At 40.3% G+C, this 26656-nt stretch overlaps 2 protein-coding genes across 8 annotated transcripts; one reads left to right on the top strand and one right to left on the bottom strand.

Moving 5' to 3' along the window:
• LOC124388591 (UDP-3-O-acylglucosamine N-acyltransferase-like) lies at positions 1 to 10354 on the bottom strand. 7 transcript variants are annotated; one of them, XM_046853405.1, is made up of 4 exons: positions 10334 to 10354; positions 10181 to 10221; positions 2323 to 3412; positions 1 to 1429 (listed from the first exon to the last, which is right to left on the bottom strand). In XM_046853405.1, exons 3-4 carry the CDS (start codon positions 2726 to 2728, stop codon positions 900 to 902), a joined length of 936 nt encoding a protein of 311 aa, XP_046709361.1. In that variant the 5' UTR covers positions 2729 to 3412; positions 10181 to 10221; positions 10334 to 10354; the 3' UTR covers positions 1 to 899. The 7 variants fall into 7 exon arrangements, 5 of the variants coding, with proteins under 5 accessions (XP_046709361.1, XP_046709370.1, XP_046709351.1 ...); XM_046853414.1 differs by lacking the exons at positions 10181 to 10221; positions 10334 to 10354 and adding an exon at positions 3616 to 3652 and having other exon boundaries at positions 2323 to 3244; positions 3360 to 3412; XM_046853395.1 differs by lacking the exons at positions 10181 to 10221; positions 10334 to 10354 and adding an exon at positions 3616 to 3652.
• A 5170-nt stretch (positions 10355 to 15524) lies between these two features.
• Positions 15525 to 24207, top strand: LOC124389873 (leucine-rich repeat-containing protein 15-like). The gene is made up of 2 exons (XM_046855432.1): positions 15525 to 15680; positions 20001 to 24207. The coding sequence occupies exon 2, from the start codon at positions 20007 to 20009 to the stop codon at positions 21564 to 21566; it is 1560 nt and encodes a 519-aa protein (XP_046711388.1). The 5' UTR covers positions 15525 to 15680; positions 20001 to 20006; the 3' UTR covers positions 21567 to 24207.
• Positions 24208 to 26656: the final 2449 nt, after the last annotated feature.

Genomic DNA, 26656 nt, shown 5'->3' on the forward strand with positions numbered 1-26656 from the left:
TGTTAATCTACAAAGTCTGCATTTTATTTGGATTATTGGCCTGCTAGAAACGATACCAAAGGCTTCACGCTAATTGTACCATCACTACGGCGATTTAAAAATACTGCTTTTGGGAAAAAAAAAAGGTTTGTACATGCTTGTGCAGGCGAAGAAGAACACTATGAACAAACCTGAATGTGTATGTGTTTGTTTTGCTCTCTCTCTCTCTCTCTCTCTCTCTCTCTCTCTCTCTCTCTTCTAGGATCTAGGAGTTCCAAACCCATTCCAGCATGATGGTGCCCCTGTGCACAGAACCAGCTTCATGCAGGTATACTTTACATGGGTTGGATGTGTGCAGAAGATCTCCTGCTATAGAGCACCAACCCTACTGAACATGAATAAAGTGAACATGAATTTTAACAAAACAAAAAGCATGAAAAGCAGAATTTGACAAATCAAGATCAATCAAAACTTTAGCATACAAATATAATAACAATAATGATCATGCTAATACAAGTAATAAATACATATATAAATGAATGTTAATTCATGCAAATAATTAATTATTAATCAAATATAATACATTTTTAATTGTACTTCAAATATGATTTCAAATATATATATATATATGGCAAAAAAGTAAAAAAAAAAAAAATCTAATTTCAGAGGTGAAATATTCCGGCTTTTTTGATGCTGCTTGTTCTGGTATGTTATGTTTTACATTATGGTTTACACAGAATAAGGATGTAAACACACCCTGATCCATCTAGTGGTTCTGTTCGAGCATGGAGGAAATGTTGGGCTCTATGACCCTCTACTGGTCAGAAACTGTGCTTACATCTTTAGCTTTCTCAGCTTTCCATAACTAATTCCTGATATACAGCATCCTATGTCCAGTATGTACAGGATATACGTGTATACTATTGTATAATAATATACAGGATATTACTGAAACTATACAATTTTAGATTTACATCTTTATTTTTTGGCCTCTTGCATGCAGATGCAATAATATTATTTTTATTATTATTATTTGTACGATAATTATGTGAATTCCCTACAGACTTAGTGCTGGCTGAGTGAACCCTACCTCTAACTATAACCCTATTACCAACCCTGACCCTACCTCTAACCATAACCCTATTACCAACCCTGACCCTACCTCTAACTATAACCCTATTACCAACCCTGACCCTACCTCTAACTATAACCCTATCACCAACCCTGACCCTACCTCTAACCATAACCCTACCACCAACCCTGACCCTACCTCTAACCATAACCCTATTACCAACCCTGACCCTACCTCTAACTATAACCCTATTACCAACCCTGACCCTACCTCTAACTATAACCCTATCACCAACCCTGACCCTACCTCTAACCATAACCCTATTACCAACCCTGACCCTACCTCTAACTATAACCCTATCACCAACCCTGACCCTACCTCTAACCATAACCCTATCACCAACCCTGACCCTACCTCTAACCATAACCCTATCACCAACCCTGACCCTACCTCTAACCATAACCCTATCACCAACCCTGACCCTACCTCTAACCATAACCCTACCACCAACCCTGACCCTACCTCTAACCATAACCCTATTACCAACCCTGACCTACCTCTAACCATAACCCTATCACCAACCCTGACCCTACCTCTAACCATAACCCTATCACCAACCCTGACCCTACCTCTAACCATAACCCTATTACCAACCCTGATACTACCTCTAACCATAACCCTATCACCAACCCTGACCCTACCTCTAACCATAACCCTATCACTAACCCTGACCCTACCTCTAACCATAACCCTATCACCAACCCTGACCCTACCTCTAACCATAACCCTATTACTAACCCTGACCCTACCTCTAACCATAACCCTATCACTAACCCTGACCCTACCTCTAACCATAACCCTATTACTAACCCTGACCCTACCTCTAACCATAACCCTATCACTAACCCTGACCCTACCTCTAACCATAACCCTATTACTAACCCTGACCCTACCTCTAACTACAACCCTATTAATAACCCTGACCCTACCTCTAACCATAACCCTATTAATAACCCTGACCCTACCTCTAACCATAACCCTATTACCAACCCTGACCCTACCCCTAACTACAACCCTATTAATAACCCTGACCCTACCTCTAACTATAACCCTATTACTAACCCTGACCCTGAGGTGGCAAAAGTACACACAACCTTTACTTAAGTAGAAGTACAGATACTCATGTTTTAAAATACTCTGATAAAAGTTGAAGTACTGATTAAACTTTTTTTACTCAATGGTAAAAACCAATGGTAAAACCCTGACCCTACCTCTAACCATAACCCTATCACCAACCCTGACCCTACCTCTAACCATAACCCTATTACCAACCCTGACCCTACCTCTAACTATAACCCTATCACCAACCCTGACCCTACCTCTAACCATAACCCTATTACCAACCCTGACCCTACCTCTAACCATAACCCTATTACCAACCCTGATACTACCTCTAACTATAACCTTATCACCAACCCTGATACTACCTCTAACTATAACCTTATCACCAACCCTGACCCTACCTCTAACCATAACCCTATTACCAACCCTGACCCTACCTCTAACCATAACCCTATCACCAACCCTGACCCTACCTCTAACCATAACCCTATTACCAACCCTGATACTACCTCTAACCATAACCCTATTACCAACCCTGACCCTACCTCTAACCATAACCCTATCACCAACCCTGACCCTACCTAATGCAAATCATGGTTCATTGTAATGCTAAAACAGGTTTGGATCTCCAAGTGAAAGGAAATTGTAATCCAAAGACAATTATGCACATTCCAGTTTGTTCTAACAGTTTGAGAAAGAACCACATACTGCTGTAAAGAGCTGCTGTGTCTGTCTTTGGCCGTAGAGCGTGTCTCTCATTTGTCCTTCTATGTCCTTCGATCCTTCTAACATTTTGAAGAATAAGTGAAGGACAATGACAGGAAATGATGCACAGGTTATGGAACCTGCTGACAGTTAAATCTTACAAAACATCTCTGCTTCCTGTGAGATTGTGTGAATGTGGAAACTGTTCTCAGACTGTTGAAGCCGCATGTGTAACCGGTGACTCGCGACGCCAAACTTTACATGCAGCCGGCGACACCGGTGGAATAACTGGACTCTGCGTTGTGACTTTACTGAATCAGATACAGGACAGCAGGCTTTGATTCTTCTCCAGGAGCATTTTTATTTCTGACACATGAAACAAATAAGCAGCCTCTTTAGATGGAAATGCCCTTTTCATTCTCTTCCACAAGATAACATTACAAAAGGGGAAACAAAAAAAATAAAAATACAACAAACATACCTGACACATGAAACAAATAAGCAGCCTCTTTAGATGGAAATGCCCTTTTCATTCTAAAATACACACGTTGTACATTTATCACCATGTGCTCTTACTTCCACACACTTAAAGATAAGATTATTACTCAAAAGTATAAGATGACACGATTAACCACACAGATAAGTAAAATAACATTATACAAAATAAATGTAAGTGAAAATATAAGTTCAAAAGATTAAAAATAAATGAAATATCAGGAGACTAAAGAAAAACCTACCTCTTCCACAAGATAACATTACAAAAGGGAAGAGGAGGGAGCAGAGGAAGTTAAATCACATGTGGCATCACAACTCTTAAAGGGAAGCGCTCATTTTACATCAGGTAACCATATGAGATAAATACAATTTTGTGTGAATTCTTATATTTAACAGTGTATTTTCTATACCTGTTACACTCACCCCAGAATTTACACAAAATATGAAGGTAAACACAAAGCACTGGTCATAAGAATCACTCGGCCTACATGACAGGAAAAAAAATGCAGACATCAACGTGAAAGTTACCCAACCATAGGATACAAACGTGAAAGAGATTGGCCAAACCTCCACACATGTTGTAGGCATAGACAAAGTGCCCATTACACTTTGAAACACTCAGACCATTTGCTTAAACATATAGTTTTAAACATAACATATAGTAAACATCATCATCATAGGCAACGCAATGAAAAATACAGACCTAAACATGAATAACAGGAGATCCAGGCTCCATACCAAGTATGGTTTCCAATTGAACCATGGACTCAATTAATCTGCGAACGGGTCTAATTACCCTACCAAACCTGGTAAAATAATGATTGGCAGTATCAGGGTGAACCACTGGGTCATGTAATTCATTGGAAACAGGAACATTAGAGAAAGAGGCATCAGTTACAGTGTCAAAGTTAACAACTGATACATCATCACATGCTTCAGAAATAGGTTGAGAGCAATGAGATGAGACCCATGTAGCAACAGGATCATCATCACAAACAGCCATGTGAGAGATGACAGAGAGACTCCACATGTGACAAATCATCAGTTAATGGTATTGTAGACTCAACCAGACCACATACAGATTGAGAAGGAGTGGAACAATGATCAACACAAACACTTCCACAAACAGAAGATTCAAAATCAGCAGTCGGCATAGGGAGAAAATTAACTGGTAACAACAGATTTCGATGCACCACTCTCTCACGACCAGATCTGTCACGGATTTTATAGATGTGCAGGGTCGGGTTGGAGGAGACAACAGAATACATGGTGGGCTCCCACTTATCGGCAAGCTTTCTTTTCCTCTGCAGCCTTTGTTAGCAAGGAGGACCTGATCACCAACTGACAAGGGAAGACCTTTAACTCTCTTATTGTATTGATCAGATTGATGTTTTTGTTCTGCAGTAGAGTTCTTTTGAGCCAGCACCATAGCAGACTGTAGATCTCCGACAAGAGATTGGACATAATCATGGTAATTACAGGTAGACTCATCACGAAGGACACTTCGAAACATCAGGTCAACAGGTAATCTCGGCACCCTCCGAACATCAAATAAAACGGAGCAAATCCAGTTGTCTCATGGGTAGTACAGTTATATACAAATGTCATCGTTTGCACTAACTGTGGCCACTTCTGTTTTGATTCAGGAGGAAGGGATCTCAGCATGCTCCCCAATGTTCTGTTAAACCTCTCAGCGCCACCATTCCCCATTGGATGGTACGGGGAAGTTCGTGACTTGTCCACACCGGCAAGATGAAGGAGCTCCGCTATCAGCTCACTCTCAAAATTGGCTCCCTGGTCGGAATGAATACGTTGGGAAAGCCATAAATGCAGAAGAAGCCATCCCAGAGTTTCTTGGCAACGCTCTTTGCAGATTGGTTCCGACAAGGAAAAGCGTGAGCTAGCTTGGTGAAATGATCCGTGATTACCAAGACATCCACCGATTTATTGTGCCTGTCTTCAGCGGCCCAGAAATCAATACAAACAAGCTCCAATGGGGCAAAGGTTTTGATACTCTCCAATGGTGCTCTGGCTGCCGGCTCTGGAGTCTTACTTAGGACACAGCGGGTACAAGTCTTGACATAATCACGTACATCTCGTTCCATGCCAGGCCAATAGAACCTCTGGCGGACTAAAGACAGGGTACGTGGTTGACCTTGGTGACCGGCCAGGTCATGAACACCAGCAAGAGCTTGTTGTTTCAGGGAATCAGGCATGGCAAACTGAAACTTCTTTCTCTTAGTACAGGGATCTTTTGACTCTGTACAGGATGTCATTAAGCAAAAGAGTTTGTCCCACTGTCTCAAGAATCTCAGAACACGCAAATCCTCACTCATACGCTCACGCCTGGAAGGTCTGCGTTTCCTACTAACATAGAAGGCTACCCTTGAAATAACCTTGTCTTCATGCTGCTGAATCTGCAGTTCAGGCAACGAAAAGGCATGAATGTTGTCGTGGCAGTCAGGAACCAATGAACTCAAGTGATCGGCCAAAGACGTTGCTCTGGATACAGCCCCTAAATCCCAATCACCACAAGACGACAAGATGGAAGACACATCCTCAGCAGCCATGGAGATGTCCTTTTCAGAGCTCTGATTGAACCCGGTGTCAAGGATCTGTGGCTGGCATGTAAGATGAAATGCATTCTGCACAGAATCATCCTGCACATTGTGCACATGTTTCAGCAATTCAGAGTAAGGCTCGGACAGGAGTCGTTGGCTCACTGGCTTCTGAGCAGGTCACGACTGAGCGCATCCGCCACTACATTTAACCTTCCGGGGCGTGCCAGATCTGGAAGTTATGCGGGGCCAGTTTGAAACCCAGCGCTGCTCGCATGCATCCAGTTTAGGTTTCGTCATGATGTATGTAAGCGGGTTGTTATCAGTCCATACAGTGAACTCGTGACCTTTAAGCCAGTGGCTGAACTTGTCACATATGGACCATTTGAGCGCCAAAATTCTAGCCTATGCGCAGGGTAATTGGCTTGGCTGCGGCTCAAAGACTTGCTGGCAAAGGCTATTGGACGCGCTTTATCCTCACCAGTGGGAACTTGAGAAAGTACTGCGCCCAAGCCGTCTAGAGACGCATCAGTGCAAAGAATGAATGGCGCTCAAAGTCAGGGTGAGCAAGCACCACACTTTCAACAAGAGATCTTTTAACTCCGCAAAGGCGGCATCACAGGCAGGAGTCCAATCTTGGGGAGACAGCACACGGTAAGTGCCAGATCGATTCGGACCACTTACACCTTTCACAGTCCGTTTTGACCAGCCGTCAGATTGAACAATGGTTTTGCGATCCTTGAACACCCAGGAATGAAGCTTTGGTAATAGAGGACCATGCCCAGAAATGATCTCACTTTCTTCTGCGAAGGTGTTAAGCCATCATCTTTCATCAGATCCTTTTTCTGAAAGGCGGAAATGATTGCCACCTTGTCTTCGTCTACGGAAATTCCAGAACCACTGATTACATGGCCCAAAAACTTGATTGAGCGTCTGAGAAAGTGACACTTTTCTGGGACAGCTTCAAATTACTAGCCCTCAACCGAAAATACCACTTCCAAGCGCTGCAAGGCCTCCAGCTCAGAACGGGCAAAAATCAGTAAATCGTCAAGATAGCAAAGCAAACTTGAAAATTAAGATCTCCAAAATGCTAAGCATCATCCGCATAAAGGATGCCGGACTGTTACACAGGCCCTGAGGGAGACGGTTATATTCATATAACCCCATGGGCGTTGTAAATGCTGTGTAATGTCGGTCAGCCACATGAAGCGGGATGTTGTAAAATCCTGATGTTAAATCTACAGAGCTGAAGAGAAAATTTCCACCAAGAGCAGCCAGGCAATCCGCCTGATGGGGCAAAGGATGAGCGTCCTTGATCGTCTTGCGTTAAGCCAGCGAAAGTCGGTACAGATTCTAAGAGATCCATCCTTCTTCCAGACCATGACCAGAGGAGATGCGTATTCGCTGATGGATTTGCTAATAATGCCTTTCTCTTCCATTTCAGATAGGGCCTCTCTCAACTTCTGGTAATGGGCGGAGGGATTCGGTAAGGTAAGCGAAGCGGACGATCATCACACAAATGAATTCTGTGGACAAAGTCTGATGCTTCTCCACAATCAAGTCTGCCTCTGGAGAAAACATCGCGGTAAGACACGATGAGATTTGTCAGCTCCTTCTTCCATGACTCTGAAACCTTGCATCCATCAATATCAATATCATTCAACCCATACTTGTGCAGAAGCTGCTCAGGGTCAATGGGTGGAACTGGTTTGGGCAAAGCTGAATCAGTTGTATCAAGAGGTCTGCACACACCTTGTGCAATGGTAACATCCTCTACTGCCAAACAAGGAGAAACGTCAGCCAGCTTTGTATTACGCCTCAGAGTAATTGGAGACTGGGTAGTATTTAAAATCTTCATCGGGACCCAACGATCACCCCACATCGGAGACACCACTCGTCCAACAAGAACATTGCGAGGTGCTGAGCGTGAAGTAGTGGGTTCAATGATGACGGTGCTACCGGTGAAATAGGTGTGTTTGCTGGTAACTTTCCCCATACAAGGTGCTCACACTTTGGAAGTAAAGTGACTGCCTGACAAAGCTTCACTGATCCAAGTTTATCGGGTTGAGTGGAACCAGACCAACGGGAAGTACCAGTCAACAGCTCAAGAAACTCTTCACACTCTGAGTTACTGTTTTGGCAGGAGATGAGCTCCCAGTACTTCTTTTCAGCTTTCATCTTTTGAAGCATGCATTTGATGACATTACTGCCGATAATGAATTCGTCCTTCTGACCAGGCACTACTAAGGTAGGTACAGTGAATTCAAAATCGTAAACTTTGATTTCCAGGTCATAAGCACACTTGACTTGGTAGTAAGGCCGCGCAGCCAACTAAGACCACATTATCTGGAATTACTGAAGGTTGTGGGAGGACACCATCAGTACGTAACTTGGATTCACCTTCTGAACTTAGAGTGCAAGCCATACTACCAGAATCTAGCAAGCCATTCAGTACCGACAAGCCATGAACAGTCACAGGAGCATAGAACAGATCACTTGCTCCATCAATTTTCTGAGAACCTACAAACAGCACTGTTTTATTGGGAGGCAGCAGTTTGCAACTATTTACAAAAATCTCTTGTGGGTCTGACTCGGCTTTCAGGGAAATATGCCACTGCCCATGCTAACCCCTCCATGCATGGGCTTTCTAGTTTAACTGAGTGCTAGGAGAAGGTTGTTCTAGGTTCGCTGCCATGGGGCAACTACTCTTAAAGTGTCCAGGCTTGAGGCAGTTACGACAAAGTCTCTGGCGCATACAGTGAGTATATGTGGTGTGCTCTTTGGACTGACACACTCTACATGCCTGGCTCACGTTGGACTTAAAATCTGAGGATCTGTTGGGACATGCAGTGTTAGACAATGACAGTGAAGCAGTGCATAATGATAGGACTTTATCCATCATACCAACCAGATGCTGCACATTAGTATTGGGAGAGAAAGGAGCAGCGTTGGGATTGAGCTGAGCGTCTGAATATTGTGACTGCCGGATGAGAGTTCAGGCTGTTTGGTGGAACTAGGTATAGGATCGTCACATACAGTCACAGTGTTCTGATGGCAAGCAGACCCAGGTGTGTAGCGAGGGCTCCTAGCGGAATCTCTTTTCATGTTCCTGCGATGGCAGTCCAAACGCTCCTGTATCTCGGTAGCACTCCATTGTTCAGCAGGTTTGAACTGAAGAGACAAAGCAAGACTAGGATCCGGACAGTGAGAGACAAACATCATAACAGCTTCAGCCGCAGGGTCCTCAACGCACTTGTTGCGCCTCGTAAGCACTCATCAGCCACATCGATAGCCTTATTAAGCCGTATCCAGTAGTCCATTGGACTCTCATTTGCCTTAGGAAGGGTGTTATAAAAGTCAGCCATAGGCATGTTTGAATACATCAACTCACTGAAGTTGCGCTTCAGAATATCAAAAATTGTGCTAGAGGGCACTGTAGTGGTTCGCCCTGGGGCACTGCGCAAAGACACTTTGACTATATCCCTTGCTTTCCCTGCTAATCTACCCAAAATTAAATCATAGGCCTCAGCGTCATCAGTGCATTTCTTACTGTTCAAATAACTGTACATCATGTCTTCCCATTCATGCACAGTAAACAAATCACTTCGATCACCTCTAAAGAATGGGGGAGGTGTGACATCATGTTGGATAATGACTTTCAATTTAGAAGCATCAACACATTCATTTGAACACTGCACACATGACTTTGACTGCTCTTGGCTGTGCTGTTGTGCTAAACTGAGATTGGCTGAAATGCTCTCACCAATTTTCTGTGCCAAATCAGAAATAATACTCCCTAAAGACTCAGGAGCGATAGTATCAGCATTTGGTCGTGTAAATGGGGTAGAACAGGCAGTTGGGCTCACAGAAGCACCAATAGCTGAATCAGGCATGTGTACATTGTCAATATCTGAATTAAAGACTACTCGACCCCTCCCAAAACATCTGGGTGAAGTTTCAGATACTGTCTTAGCACAATATTCAGCAACCCCACTACCCCTACCTACTGAAAACACAGCATTAGGTCGTTTCACGGGGCTAAAATTATCCTGACTCATTGTGTCTTCAAACATTTTCCAGCATAACCAGAAAACACAGTAAAATGAAAATCTGCAGTTAAGAAAGTAAATAGAGCATCAAAACAACAAACTTGCGAGAAAATAAACAAATGCTTCACATATGTAATAAACTCACAAATAATAAAGTAGAAAACTGCACACAAATAAAGTCCCCAAACGTGTAATCTCACCTCACGTGAAGCAGCGTTCGTTCAATACAGTCTTAAGGGCACTAAGTAGTAGACAGAAGACGAGGCGAAAACGGGTGACGAGGCGAAGCGAGCTGAAGTCACCGCGATTGTTGAAACACACCCCAAATGTACGTGAATCAATGCGCAGTTCACCTGTAGTCCGCCAAAGCAGCAGCTCCGGCGATCGATAAGCAACCCGATCGCGTGAAATCGAAGGGTTCACGGCACCACGTGTAACGGTGACTCGCGACGCCAAACTTTACATGCAGCCGGCGACACCGGTGGAATAACTGGACTCTGCGTTGTGACTTTACTGAATCAGATACAGGACAGCAGGCTTTGATTCTTCTCCAGGAGCATTTTTATTTCTGACACATGAAACAAATAAGCAGCCTCTTTAGATGGAAATGCCCTTTTCATTCTCTTCCACAAGATAACATTACAAAAGGGAAACAAAAAAAATAAAAATACAACAAACATACCTGACACATGAAACAAATAAGCAGCCTCTTTAGATGGAAATGCCCTTTTCATTCTAAAATACACACGTTGTACATTTATCACCATGTGCTCTTACTTCCACACACTTAAAGATAAGATTATTACTCAAAAGTATAAGATGACACGATTAACCACACAGATAAGTAAAATAACATTATACAAAATAAATGTAAGTGAAAATATAAGTTCAAAAGATTAAAAATAAATGAAATATCAGGAGACTAAAGAAAAACCTACCTCTTCCACAAGATAACATTACAAAAGGGAAGAGGAGGGAGCAGCAGAGGAAGTTAAATCACATGTGGCATCACAACTCTTAAAGGGGAAGCGCTCATTTTTACATCAGGTAACCATATGAGATAAATACAATTTTGTGTGAATTCTTATATTTAACAGTGTATTTTCTATACCTGTTACACATGCACTGTTCACCTCTGCACTAACCGCAGGTCAATAAGAGTATTAGGAAATACTATATTTAATAGGACATTACGGAAAGCACAAGCAAGTACAAGTACAGTTATCTTATTCATACAACTGAGCAACCTGGGATTAAGGGCCTTGCTCAGGGGCCCAGCAGTGCCAGCTTGGTGTGGCTAGGATTTGAATCCACAACCTTCAGAGCCATAGTCCAAAGCCTCAACCACTAACTACCACCTCCCCACAATAATTGTATATTTTCAACCAAATATTATGAACTGTTGTCCAGCCGTTTTATTTTTCATTTTATAACAAATATAGAGTAGAACTACAATCCTTGAAATATGATTCTAAACACTGATATTTTACCTCCAGTCCAACAAATAGGCACCTTTTATAAATCCTGCAACTCTTCTTTGTTTACTTACTCAATTTTGCTTTTGATTTTTTGTTTAACATAAGGTCGAGATGCATTTTCTTTTTTAAATTGAAACCAAGCATTTTAAAGACGAGGATATGGATGATATCGAAGCTGATGCTCATATTAAATGTTTTTTAGTGTTTTAGTGTTTTAGTTTTATATTCCATAGTATATTTTCGAAACTCATGATTTAAATTATTGGTCAATGCTAATATTAAATATTGCATTTTTTTATTCATTTGTTTTAAAGAATGACTCAACATTATTATTGAATTTAAACAAACTTTGAACAGAATATAACCCATCATACAAACCAGCCAAATTGTCAGGTAAAATTTCCTTATTTCTTCCCCATAATACGCTTTAGTGAAGGAAAAAATAGGAAAAAATGCAAAGGTCAAGATGACACAGCGATCCTGAGATACACTGTAAAGACAAAATCGGACGAAAGATTGTAGGTGAATTGAAGACACAATTGTCTTCACTTGAACTAGGATGCATAAATGTGTTCCAGCATGACAATGCACTGTACATTGTTTGGAGTGAAAGATCTTGACCAGCCTGTAATAAAACTATAGCCTTAACACTTTTGAACACATTTGGAAGAATGTGAACACACCCCAGGCCTCCTCACCTCAGCTACAACAGTATCTGACTTTACTTATGTCCATGGGCGTAAATCCCAGGGGGGACGGAGGGGACATGGCCCCCCATCCGAAGATTGTCCCTCCCAAACAATTATTAAAAAATATCGCACTCTCTATTGTGAAAAATATATGTATGCATACCTAAATAATTGTGTAAGTAAAAAAAACAAACGCAAAAACTGCATTTAGAAACAGTTGCATTCCCCCCTCCTCTTCCTCACAGTGGTTTGACCCACTGCCTGCTTTCCCAGTTCATCTCACCTACTCTACACACACGAGTCAGGTGTGTGTCTGCGGCCCAATTAATGTTCAACTCCATTAACTAGGGTATTTTATTCACTTTAAATAAAGCGATTCTCTTTAATGTAGTAGATGCTGATTAGCGATGTAATTTTCCATGATTCTGCTCTATTAGCGATTAAAATATGACTTATCTAGTGAACGTTAGCTTGTTTACAATAGCTTGTAGCATAGTGCACTGACACTAACACGCTAAAGCCATTTCCCATGCAGTGTTTTATTTGGGGCTATGTTAACTTAACATTAACAGCCACAATTAGCATATTGTTTATCTGTGCATTTACTAAATGAGCACTGTGCTACGTCCGAACTGACCACACTGTATTTTTATAATCAATTTCTATTCTGTTCTTAAGTGTCTTAATTAATTTTAAGTAACAAATGTAAACCTTTTTTTAATTTCTTGTTTTGCTTTGTCATTGAATCTGAGAAAAACATTATGAAAATAACCATAATGACGCCATGCTACAATAATAATGTTAAAAGCAAAGTTTTTCACTGTGGGGACACTGTGGGGACACTGTGGGCACACTGTGTCTTTATAAGTACAATTTGACTGTATTATTGGTGTCCCCTTCAAAAATTGCTCATGAGAAATTTTATATTTATTGTCCCCCCCCTACTGTTAAATGAAATTTACGTCCATGCTAATGTCCTTTTGGCTGAATGAGCACAAATCTCCACCAGAACACTCGAAAATCCAGTAGAACATCTTCCTAGAAGAGTGAAGGTTATTATAACAGCAAGTATAAACTAAATGTGGAATCAAAAAGCAAATACCAATCTTGTCGTCTAGTGTCCACAAACCTTTGTCTGTATAGTTTATTATTGTAGTCTACAATAAAAGGAGCCAATGAAGGTGCAGAGAGACATAAACACCACCATTAACCGCATAACAGACTACATGTTTTTGAATTGTCGGCTTTTATAAATGATGCGATTCCTGTTTTTTTTCCCCTTCGGTTCCACTTATCAGACTTGCTGACTCGTCTCTCTCCATGCTCATTATTTCTTTTTCCAGTAATGGATAAATGTTTTTGTGGTATTTAATTTTTAGTAGTTAAACTTTCCACAGTGCTGTGGCATGTGGGATGTTCTGTACAAAGTTTTGTTTTCTTACTTCTCAAATTCCTGTTTGGGATTCTGTCATGACTCAGAAGTGTGTAGCTCTCCCTCGTCATCATCTGATAACATACAGTTCTCACACACTCCTGCCAGGAAGAGCAGAAGAGCACATCATTCCATAATTTCCAGAAATGATTTGGTTGAACTGGCCGGGAATGTAGGACAGCTGAATCATTGTCGGATGCATATATTTTGCAATATCTGACAACTGACAACTTTGCTACTAGAGCAAATTGTTGTATTACTCATATAATTTAACAGCAATTTAACAATAACATTTCTTTATTTATTAAAGGGAATTATGCCAAATTTTGTCTTTTTTTTGGCATTTATTTATTTTGTATTTGTGATCCTGGACTTGGACTGAAAGTTGGACTTCTGATTAGAAAACTCTTTAAATCCCAGCACTACCATATTCCTTAACCCTTGACTGCTCAGTTGTAAGTCGCTCTGGATAAGGGTGTCTGCCAGATGTGATAAATGTAATGTAATGTGATTGTAAAGAAAACCTACAAAATTTAAACTCCTCTGTCCTGATCAAGAATTTTTCAATGTACTGACAGTAGGACTCATTCCATATATATTACAAATGCATCATCCTACATAAAAATGTACCATACCAGTAGCTAGAGATTATTAAGAGTATTTGGTAACATAAAACCCACAAACTTGTATTGTTGCTACTCTGAAGCTAATTGTTCTTCTACTAGAACCTTTTTAATTTCATTTATACCACAGCAATTTGCCAACGATAATAATTCTGTATTTATTAAAGATCATGAAATACTTTTATTAGTTTACACCAGTTAGTTAGTTACACCCAAAGCTTGCCATGATACTAACAAAAGTCTATTACTCTGTCCTATTCAAGCCCATCTTTGTTTTTATTAATTTTTTATTTATTTTTTAATCCAATCATGTTACTGACCTGCTGCCAATGAATCTAACTAGTTGTCAAATGTTCCTGTTTTCTATTTAAGTAACACTTAGTTTTGCAGCCTTTCGTTGCCCCGTCCAAACTTTTTAAAGATGTGTTGCAGTCATCAAATTCAAAATTACTTTTTTTTTTTATTATAACTTTTATAAAATTGGGGTTGTATAAAAACATGGTATCAAAGCAAACATATTGTTGCTGTAGAAGTTTTTTTCAAGAATTTAACAATGCAGTTGGTATTGTGGCATTTTTTTTTTTACAGAATTAAGTAAGTTTTACAGAAGCCTTTTAATAACAACAACAACAAAAAAAAAGACATACTTCTTCCTCTTCATCTTTCGGCTTCTCCCATTAGGGTGCGCTACAGCAAATCATCTGTCTCCATGTCCCCCTGTCCTCTACATCTGTCTCTTTCAAACCAACTACCTGCATGTCTTACCTCACTACATCCATAAACCTCCTCCTTGGCCTTCCTCTTTTCCTCCTTCCTGGAGCATTCTCCTACTGATATACGGCATGTCCCTCCTCTGCACATGTCCAAACCATCTCAATCTCGCCTCCCTCACCTTGTCTCCAAAACGTCCTACATGCTCTGTCCCTCTAATAAACTCATTTCTAATCCTGTCCATCCTCGTCACTCCCAACAAAAACCTCAACATCTTTAGCTCTGCTACCTCCAGCACCACCTCCTGTCTTTTAAAATAGACATTACTGATAAAAAAAATAAAATAAAATTTTCCACTAATCCCAGTTCACTTAGCCTCGGACCTGCTTTCGCAACAGAGAACTTACAAATCTGGAATCCGGATTTTAATTACTCTCCAGGCTTGACGTACCACATCTGCTTGGTTACAAGCATTTTATTTTAGCCTGTTTACCAATAACAGCCTTCACCAATCCATGTCTTCAGAGCCCTGTGAAACAGGGAGGGACCCAACTCAGAATTTCCCCGGAGTCATTTTGAAATGATGTGGGTGGGTCTGCGAGAGGGTTCTTTTAAAAAGTCTGCCACTGATGATATACAGATGTGGGAATGACTGTGGGAGTGTGTGGATGGAATCTGGAGGAAACTTATCTTGTTAAGGAAAAAAGAAAGACGCATTCCACAAAAGAAGAGAGGAACACGTATTTTTAAACAATCTTCTGCCAAAGGTAAGGTTCTGTTTAGTTGAAATGAAGGATATTAAGCAGAATTAAATGGTATTATACCACAAAAACATGATTTCAGCTAATAAGCAGGATGAGGTTTTTAGCTATTTTGTTCAGGATTTTCACTGATCACTCGCATTCGAATCACATTGTCAATGGTCTTATCACCTGAATACAGTCTCACCTCATCAAATGGTTATTTCTTGTCTTCTTGTTTCTTGCAAGTGTGTTTTGAGCGTACCTGAAGAATCAATTCCTACACCCGCCTTTCACCATTACATGATGAGTTAAAATCATTGGGAAAACAAAGCGTGTCCTATAAAACCTTAGGTGATAAAAATCTTCCAAGTCATATCAGATCTGAAACTAATTCAGTTTTTGTAAATTTGATTACAGATGTTATCATTAGCATATTGTATTTTATATCCACAATTGCTTTTCTTCAAGAAAAAAATACCGAAACTAAACTGAAGGCTTAAAATAGATGTTTGATGTGATGTCTGTAAATACAATGGAGGAAATGCTCTGTCTATGCACTTGATAGCAATCAGATTAGTTTCCTGTTTGCTCTACAGTATTTACCATGGAAACACTTAACTTTTTTCCCTTTTTTTTACTGTACTAGTTAGTTTGTAAATTGGAAGGTGAAATAAGTAATAATACATTTTACATTATAAAATAAAGACAGTAGCTTGAAGTTCAGATTGAAAGGTCATAAGTTCAAATCTGCTGATTGATTCCACTGCTGGGCCCTTAAATGAGGCCCTTAATCCTAACCTGCTCAGTGTAGAAATGACATAAACTTAAATAAAACTGGACAAGGGCATCTGTTACATACTGTATTAAATGTAGAGTCAAGTCAAGAAGCTTTTATTGTTATTTTAAACATACATAGCTGACGTAGTACACAGTGAAATGAGACATGTCTCCAGAAATCTGGTGCTGCATAAACAACATAGAGCTTCATCACACAACATCCATCCATTCAAACTAATGACAGTGCTGGAGCTCCTACAGGAGAGCAGTGCAGGGGAAATGTTCAAATATAAAGCACATGTATAGAACTTCTAGGTTATGTGTATGTAACCCTAGTTCCCTGAGGGAACGAGACGCTGCGTCGAAACGCTTTGGGAACACGCCTGAGTGTTCATGCTCTGAATAATGTGTGTAATCAGTCAAAAATTGGACGCTGGCCATCACCGATGAGGTGACGTCACGACCAGGAGTATAAAACGCATATGAGAGAAGCCAGCGGCAGCTTCTGAAAGGGAGAAGAAAGCGCCGCAGGGACGCCGGAGGTAACGCTGGAACGCTGCCGCTTGCTTCCTATTTTCCTGAAACCTCTCGACCACCGAATGTACAGAATCGCCGAAAAGGCCAAAAGGAGTTAGCGGAGCATCCAGTAACACGGCCCTGTCCCTATCAGACATGTCTGACAGTGTGAGCCACAGGTGCCTTTCTGTAGACACCAGGGCAGCCATAGACCGGCCAATGGCCCTAGCGGTCTCCTTAGTGGCCCTGAGAGCCAGATCTGCCGTATGGCGCAGCTCATCGAACTGGCCATCCACGGCACCCCCCACATCCAACTCACGCAGCAGGTCAGCCTGATATGCCTGCAACACCGCCATGGTGTGCAGGGAAGAAGCAGCCCGACCTGCTGAAGCATAGGCTTTACCTACGAGCGCAGAAGTGCTGCGTAGGGGCTTTGTGGGCAACGTCGGGGTCTTAAGGGAAGAGACGACTCCGGGAGAAAGATAGGTGGCAAGTGTCTCTTCAACCTGAGGCATAGCCTCATAACCATATTCTCTCCGCCCAAATATGTGGGAATACACAGTAGAAGTGGGGGTGAAGGGGCGGGCCGAGTAAGGTTTAACCCACGACCTAGACACCTCGGTGTGTAGATCGGGAAAAAATGGAAGACCCCTGCGCGGAGGTTGTGACACAGGTGTCAGAAAGCGCTCATCTAATTTACTGGATGAAAGCACTTCCTGCTCATGAGCCGGCCAAGTTATATCGAGCTTGGCAACGGCACGCGTTACAACCTCCGTAAGCTCCTCGGCTTCCGTATCGCAGCGCGCGGCCCCGCCTCCTCGGAGGAAGAAAGGCGGAGCTGCATGCGCTCGCGGTAGGGGGAAGAATCCGCCGAAAGGCGTGCTTCCGAATCCTGTGAGCGAGCGCTAGACAGAACAGGTGAGGCTGGAGATAGGGAAAAACCCGTCTCGAAACCCTCTGCAAGGTCCATCTGCGAACCCCAGGATCTGGCACGCCGCTCTGCCTCAGCGAGAGCGGGACCAGACCCGGAGGAGTTAGAGCACCCATTTCATTGAACAGAGCCGAGCGAGCGCGGAGCGAGCGCAAAGACATGCGAGCACAGTGAACACACTCAGCTCCCTCTTCGAGAACCGATCTCGCATGCTCCGCACCCAAGCAAGCAACACACAAGCTGTGCGAATCCCCCCCCCCGTAATATAGCGGGGGCAGGGAGGAACGCACGGCCGAAAACTGTGCTTAATTTTTCCGCCTGCTTTCATTATTTCTCCGCTTTTTTTTTTTTTTTTTTTTTTGACAGACAATATGACGAACAATATCACACAAACACACAGAGCGCTTTCTGAAAACACAGAAGCTGGCGCTGGCTTCTCTCATATGCGTTTTATACTCCTGGTCGTGACGTCACCTCATCGGTGACGGCCAGCGTCCAATTTTTGACTGATTACACACGTTATTCAGAGCATGAACACTCAGGCGCGTTCCCAAAGCGTTTCGACGCAACTCGAGTTCCTGAAAGGGAATTTCCATTTGTTATGAGTTAAATGTTTTCTCCATATTAACCTTCTCAATCTGAAAATGCTATGAGATAAGAAGTAGTTTCTACAGTAAATCCAATTAATATATCGATGTCTTTTTAATCAGGGTAAATAGTCATTCCAGTTGTCACCCATTGTGTAGTTTTATTCAATTTGTGTTTTTCATATAGAGTCCGACAAGAGACATTGATATTTATTGTATATAATATAGGTGAATAGAATATTATATTTAGCTTACAGCAAAATGTTCACCATTACAAGTTTAAAGTCACCAATTCCAATATGACTAGAGTAAAAGTATCTGATTTGAACAGTACTTAAGTATGTGACTCTTGAGCATCCTCATCACCAAGGCACATGTTAGTGAAAAGCCAAAAACAGTTGATTTGTGAAGTTTTATTTTCCTAAAATACAAATCAAATTGTGCACGTCAATATTACATTTACAAAGATCAACACAAGCCAGAACGAAACAAAGATCAAACAAAAAACACAAAATAGTAAAGCAATCTTTCAAAAAGGGATCTTCAATCAACAAATAAAATGACAACATCATGTCACAAAGTAGAAGAACCATAAGTATTTAATTAATAAATACAATTAAAGCAAATCATTTTAGATGAAGTAAAACCAAATATTCAGCACTGGCTGCAATTTGATGCAGCTGTCAGTCTCAAAAAGGAAAAGTTGTTGTATTTAACTTCAACAAAACTGGTTTTCAAAGTATTCGGATTATAATTTTTTTTTTCCGAGCATTTTTTGGACTGAAAATGAGGCCAGGGAGCAGATGCTATGGGAGTGTTGAGCCTTAACGACATCTTCAACAGATGGGTTATACAATATAATTGGTATCGGTGATTGTCAATTAAAATATAGTGGAGTAAAAAGTACATCTATTGAATCATAAATGTAGCTGAGTGGAGAGTAAAAGTTGCTTATATTTTTGATTCTCAGTAAAACTAGAAGTTATTAATCGCACATTTTTATCTATTATTTTCTAAATTTGCCTTCAATTATTACTTTTCAGGTTGTTAATACTCTAATCAACATGAGCATGGACAAATATTGATGCTTTATACAAGTGTATGTTTATTATTAGTGAAATCAAACTCAACATAGAGCATGAAGACAAAATATTCTTGTAAATGTTTTAAAGTAATTATGATTTTTCTAATTAATTAAATCATCCGGACACCAAACAAAACCTTTGCTATGTTTCCATACGGACGGTTTTAATTGCCGGATTTGTGCGTCATGGCCGATCTTGGTGCTGTATTTAAGAAATTAAACTAAAACAAATGTTAGAGATTTAAATTAAAGTGGAGTTTTTTTTTTATATCTGAATAAAGAAAGGTTTTAATTTTGCTTCTTTGCAATAAAAATGGTCAAAGAGAAATGCACGATACATTAATCGAGTGTTAATAAAATTAGTGCTGTTAAAATGAATTTGTATTCATGCGTATTAATATAAATATGCACAAACAAATCACTTAAATCTCTTCCTTCTTCTTTTTCAGGACTCCATGGATCTTGTCCAGTTTCTAATCCTCTGCATTTGTGCTGTAAATGCAGTTGTTTCTGAATGTCCAAATCATTGCAGGTGCAATGAAACCGTGGTTTTCTGTACTGGATATACAATAACAGATTTTCCATCCCCCATTCCCCCAAATACAAGGTCTCTAGAGATTACCCGTACTAACATCACCTCACTTGAACCGGAACATTTTGATGCATTCTCTGAGACTCTCGCAGTGTTGACCATAACTGATGCAAGAATAACGGAGGTGCAACCTCACACCTTTAACCAGACACACAGCTTAACCAGCTTAACACTTTCAGCAACCAAGCTATCTTCTTTACCCCCATCCCTCCTTACTCCTCTTCAAAACCTGAAAATCTTAAACCTGAGGAAAAATATGCTGACTTCTATTCCAGAGGAGGCGTTTCAGGGTCTGACTCGCCTAGTGACCCTCATATTGCAGGAAAACAACATCACAAATCTGCACCCAGGGACCTTCCGAGGACTTCGAAGTCTAAAGGTCTTGTCCCTAAAACAGAACAAATTGGAGGTGATTCCAGGTGATATCTTTGACCACCTGGTGAATCTGAACGACTTGCATCTGCAGAACAATGTCCTCACACAGATACCTGCTGAACTTTTCACCAGTCAGAAGAAGCTGAAAAAGCTTTACCTCTCAAACAATTTGCTAACTGTTCTTCCTGAAGGTATCTTCCTGAACTTGCCTAATCTACAATATATTTCACTTTTCAACAACCAGCTGCACACACTGTCTCCCAACACCTTCGGCCCAATGCCCTTGCTCCAGGAGCTATGGCTGTATGACAATAAGTTAACTCGCCTCGAGGACAACGTGTTCAGCAGTTTGACTCAGTTAAAACTTCTAGTGATCAGCAGGAACCAGATCTCGTACATCTCCCCTGGTGCCTTCAATGGATTGATTGGGCTGAAAGAAATTTCTTTACAAACTAACAACCTGACGAGCCTTGAGGAAGGAGTGTTTAGAGGTCTTCCTATTTTGGCTAACATATCACTGAGAAACAACCAGATTCAGCGCCTTCCTGGAAAGCTTCTTGATGGTCTCTCTCACTTAACCACAGTGGAGCTTCAAAATAACTCTCTACTCTATTTACCAGAAGACCTTTTAATTTCGCTAACCAACGCGCAAAATCTAGTGCTGTCTCAAAATCCCTGGAGGTGCGACCATCAAATTTTACCCTTTCGAGACTGGCTAGTAAAGCACCAAGATAAAGTACCCAGTGCCTCCAGCATCAAGTGCTTCACTCCCTCCTGGTTGATGAACAGCAGTATTTTAAACCTTCAAAATGATCAGTTACTAAAACCTTCCCAAATTTCTCCTACTCTTCTGTCTTTATACTCCTCCACCCCCGTACCTGCAGATCACACCACATCTGTCTGGGAGAACAAAGACCATACAGATGATCGATGGAAAACACACACACTCATTATTGCTTTGGTTTGTGCTGCAGTTTTTGTGACTATCAGCCTCTGTGCTGTTTGCTGGTTCAGAAACAAACGACGGGGCAGTCAAAATATAAACTAGTGACCTTTTAAGGGTGTAAATTATAAGAGCGGGAATTTCAGCACAGGAAATTCAAATAACGAGGTAGAAGTTTCAAGAAGCCAGTGGCAGAAAAGACAAGTACCTAAGTACCAGAATTTAAAAGTCTGTGGTCTTAATTCCAGAAGGTAGATTTATTAAAAAATAAATAAATAAATAAAAATCAATCAGTTCCACAGAATTTCTCAGATTCACAGTTTGTGCCTGGTCTTTTATACACTATTTCATCACTTTAATAACACCCATTTCTCTATTTCTATTATTATCATCAACTTCTCATTCACCACCAATATATTCTACCCAAACTGGTGAAGAAAGAGAGAAAGCGTCAGTTGTTCCACCAAAATAATAAATCTCACATGTTCTGGCATGATTTTATCCATGATCTTGACCAGAAGATAACACACTGTATATGGACAGAATAATATTAGACAAACCAATCATCAGCACTGAGTTTCAGTATTAAAAATAAAAAATAAAATCATTCAAATGATTCACAAAAACAATTAATTAATTATTTCTCTGTATTTTAATTCATCTAATCTAATGGTAAGATTCACCAATTCACAAAAAGTTACCCATGTGATGCACTGCTTTAAAAAAATGTTGCCATTTGTATCACAATGCATCATTTTTAACATAATTACTTCTGTAAAAACCGATTTATGTCTTTATAATGATTAGTAGGTGTGTTATATTTTTATTATATAGAAAGTGAACAATAATTTGTGACCAATATTTCATATGTAGGATGATTTCTCGTCGCTAAACTGTTTCTGGAGCGTGTTCTCTCAGCGCTGCTGCTGCTATGTGAATATGACGTATCACAACATTGTGAAAACCGAGGCGTGCACTGAGAGTTACATAGAATACAGATTAACATGGCAGAAGTAGAGCTGTAACCTCCTGGAGACAGAACAGGAAAAGAACATCTGGTTTTATTTCATCTTTTTCTTTTGATTTTATTTTGCACTACAAAGGCCTGTTTGTAAAAGGGTCATGTGCTAGAAGTCTAGAAGTCAGAAGGCACTTAAGTAAATGTATGATTTGCTGTTTGTACGAAAAAAGGGGAAAAAAGCATACTATATTTATCTTTCCTAAATTGCATAGCATCATAATCTTTTTTTCATTGCATCATGTTGCATTGAATTGAATCTAAATCGGATCGCACTGCATTGTAAAAGGGGTGAATCGTATCGCATCCTATCAGTAGCTGCTTTATATAAATATCTTTAATGTATTGTATTGTTGGCTATGCATCGAGATGTGACTTGCATTGGCCTAATTTACGAAGATGGACAACCCTACTATATGGGTTTAGCATTTAAAGATTAAGGACCTTGCTCAAGGGCCCAGCAGTGGCAGCTTGTTGGTGCTGGAATTTGATCTCACAACCTTCTGATCCAAAGTCTAACACATGAACCACTGAGCCACCTTTTCCCATTATACTCTTGAAAGCCCAATCACCTTTCCTTTTACATTATTCTTTTCATCTTCAGGTTCTTGCTGGAACGTTGCCACATTCTTACATTCTGTAATCAGTTTGGAATTCACTACTGTGGAAAACATTCTTCTAATGACTTCTAACTTTCAGGGTCATGTCAAAGGAGAACTGAAATACACTACTCTTTCACTTTGACTGGCACCAGTATTCAAGTTCCAGATTTCTCGTCTCTACCATAGTCTCATTTACAGTGTATTATTTGCTGAGGGTTTGTTTTTTGGTGTCATAATTTTAGCCATTGCTTTTGGATTTTTCACAATTTAAATCCACACAAACATTCGCTTGCCTATGAAATATGTGACACTAATAAATACTATATGGACAAAAGTTTGTAGATACCTGACCATAAGATTGGTATGGGATTTGTGGAGATTCTGGAGATTCTTTCAGCCACGAGGGTATTAGTTAAGTCAGGTACAGATGTACATGAGGTGAGGAGGCCTGGGGTGCAGTCAACATGAATTCATTTCAAAGGTGTTCAATAGGGTTGGAGTTCAATATCTTCCACTCCAACCCATATGTTTAAGGAGCTGGCTTTGTGCATGGGTGGAATGTCATGCTGGAAAGGGTTTGGGTCTCCTAGTTTGAGGAAAAGAAACATTTTATTCTACCAAATCCCTCCACAAGCATCATGTACAATTGTGTGGCTCCAACTTGGTGGAAACAGTTTGGGGAAGAACCACATGAGTGGAAAAGTCAGGTGTCCCAATACGTTTGTCCATAGAGTGTAGCTGTAATATACATTAGTTTTATATTCTTGTTATCATAAGTGCATGTACTGTGAAAGTCATCACACATATCGCCATGTCTTACAAAAACCAAACAATACACCAAAACAGCTGTAATATTAAAAGATATAATCAGCTGAAATTTACGATTTCAGTATTTTTGTTCAAAAACCTTAAACACCATTGTAATAAATCATTAATTGGATGACTATAGGTAACAGTATTTGTTGTGTACTTCCTTTTTTTTGTGTTCTTTTGGTTGTAAATACTTCTTTGTATTTGAGTGTGCAGTATATTGTATCATTGCAGCTTTTCCTCTTTGAGCCTGATTATTGCCGGTCAGCTGGTTAAAATTATTTTCTATTTCCTAAAATAAAGTTCTCATGATTCACTTGTGTGGTGTAAAACGTTCTCTTTTCCAGCGTGTGACCCAGAGTGTGCGATTTGTCATTTGACCACTTCCTTCATTGAGGTTTCTCTTCCCTTTCGTCATCTTCCACCCAGATTTCCACATTATTTCCCACAAGATGTTCATTCTGTCTAAACAATATCTGCTGAAGGAACAATAATGAAATGCAGTATATACAGTAATCCCCTGAATTCAAGGAAGTATCATTAGAAGTGATAAAGTTGATGATGATGTTAGATTTTAAGATGCACATGGAATTTAGATTGTTTTTTGAACATCACATTTCGCACTTAGTCTCCATTTATCGTTATAAAAAGCTTCACTCTTCCGGGAAGATGCTCCACTAGATTTTGGAGATTTGTGCTACAAGAGTGTTAGTAAAGTCCATGATGTATATGAGGTGAGGAGGCCTAGGGTGCAGTCAACATTCACATTGATTGTTCAGTAGAGGTCAGAGCTCTCAGGCAGAAGATCTTCAACTCCAACCCATGGAAAGCACATATGTGTGTACTCAGGGCATTATCATGCTGGAGCAGGTTTGAGTCTCCTCTTAAAAATAAAATAGTTTAATTAAATTTACGTTAAATGAACAAAATCAATTAAATAAGACTCAATCAGTAAAAATTATCCGACCATAAGAGTAAAGCTGAAAGGTCTTTGTCGCCCTCTTGTGGCAAAATGCAGTACAATTTCAGTTTTCAAATCCCAGTGATCTTGTTATGTCTCCATGTATACACTGATCAGGCTTTATGACCAACTGCCTTATATTGTGTCTTTACTATGTTTGATAGATAGATATTTTTTCGCAAGTCATTTTCACCTCATTTGGTAAATTTTAGTGGAAAGTTCTAGATTGTCGTATACCGTATTATCAAGTTGTGACACATTTAATGGTCGTTGTTTGCATCAGCCACATGGTGTCACTGTTGCTTTTGTTTGTAAAATTTTTTATGTTTGAGTGTACAGTAAATTGCATCATTGCTGCATTTCCTTCTTGGGCCCCATCATCCACTTTTGCCTGGAAAAATTTTCTATTTCTTTATATAACTATTATGATTAATTTGTGTGCTTTGGGAAACCTTCATTTTTCCAGTGTGTGACCACAGTGTGTGTGATTTATCATTAAACCACTTCCCTCATTGAGGTTTCTCTTGAGTAATCATCCTCCACCAAGATTTCATCATATTTTCCCCCACGATGTACATTCTATCTGAACAATATAGATTTTTAACAAAAAATTGTTAAAGAAAAAAATATATAATGTATGCAGTAATCCCCTGGTATCAAGGAAGTGTAATTATTATGATTTAGCCCATCCCATATGGAAAATCCCATTCCACATTAATCAACATTTCCTGTTATAATAAGCTCCACCCTTCTGGGAAGATGTTCCACTAGATTGTGTAGTGTGCTTGTGGAGACTTGTCGAGATTCATTCTGCCACCAGGGTGTTAGTAGGCATTTCTTATGCATGAGTGTTTTAAGTACACATCTGTAGTGAAGTAATTCACCCTTCAGTGATTGGAATTTGAGTGTAAACCAGTCAAACATCATTTTAAAGATTGGTAAAAGAATTAGTGATGGGGGATAGTTTTTAAATGTCTGACAACACGTTGTCTCCACCTCAATCTTCTGAAAAGCCTTGACACAGACGCATTCCTAATGTCCCTCCACAGATTCATAGATCGAAGAGGTAAACCATCCAAGCTCCTATCAGACAATCAAATCAAATCAAATCAAATTTGATTTGTCACATACACATACATACAGAGTACGACATGCAGTGAAATGCTTTATATGACTGTCTAACATTTAAGCTTAAAAAATAAATAGAATTTAAGGATAAACAAAGAAGCTCCTCCTCATTCTCTCTGTGTTCGCTTTCAAGCAGAGGAAGCAACTAAGAAAATAGTCCATTATTGGGATGCCTGAGATCCTTTACAATCTTCCTAGCTCTGGTCCAGCACCGTGTGCTGTAGATGTTCTGCAGGCTAGGGAGCTCGGTGTGGATGGTACGTTCAGCTCGCACCACCCTCTGGAAGACTCGCCTGTCCTTCATGGTGCTGTTCCTGAACCAGGAAGTAATGCTACCCATCAAGACGCTCTCAGTGGTGCAGGTGTAAAAGGTTCTTACCACCTGAGAGGGTAGTTTAAAGTCTCTTAAGCGTCTCAGATGGTACAGACGCTGCTGGGCTTCTTCACCAGGGTGTTGATGTGACAGGCCCAAGACAGGTCCAATGGTACCTACTTTATGGGAGGGGACAGAGAGATGAGAGCAGCCGATGAACTCATGGAACTTCAGTTAAGGGAGCAGCTCGCAGAACAACAGATTTCATTCAGGTTTATCTCCACTGGTGCTACTTACGTTAAGGGGGCTTAAAAACAGGAGGTTAAATCAGTAAAACAGGCCTTAAAGTTAGTATTGAGGGAT

Source organism: Silurus meridionalis, chromosome 1 (genome assembly GCF_014805685.1).
Source record: "Silurus meridionalis isolate SWU-2019-XX chromosome 1, ASM1480568v1, whole genome shotgun sequence".
Taxonomy (NCBI): Eukaryota; Metazoa; Chordata; class Actinopteri; order Siluriformes; family Siluridae; genus Silurus; species Silurus meridionalis.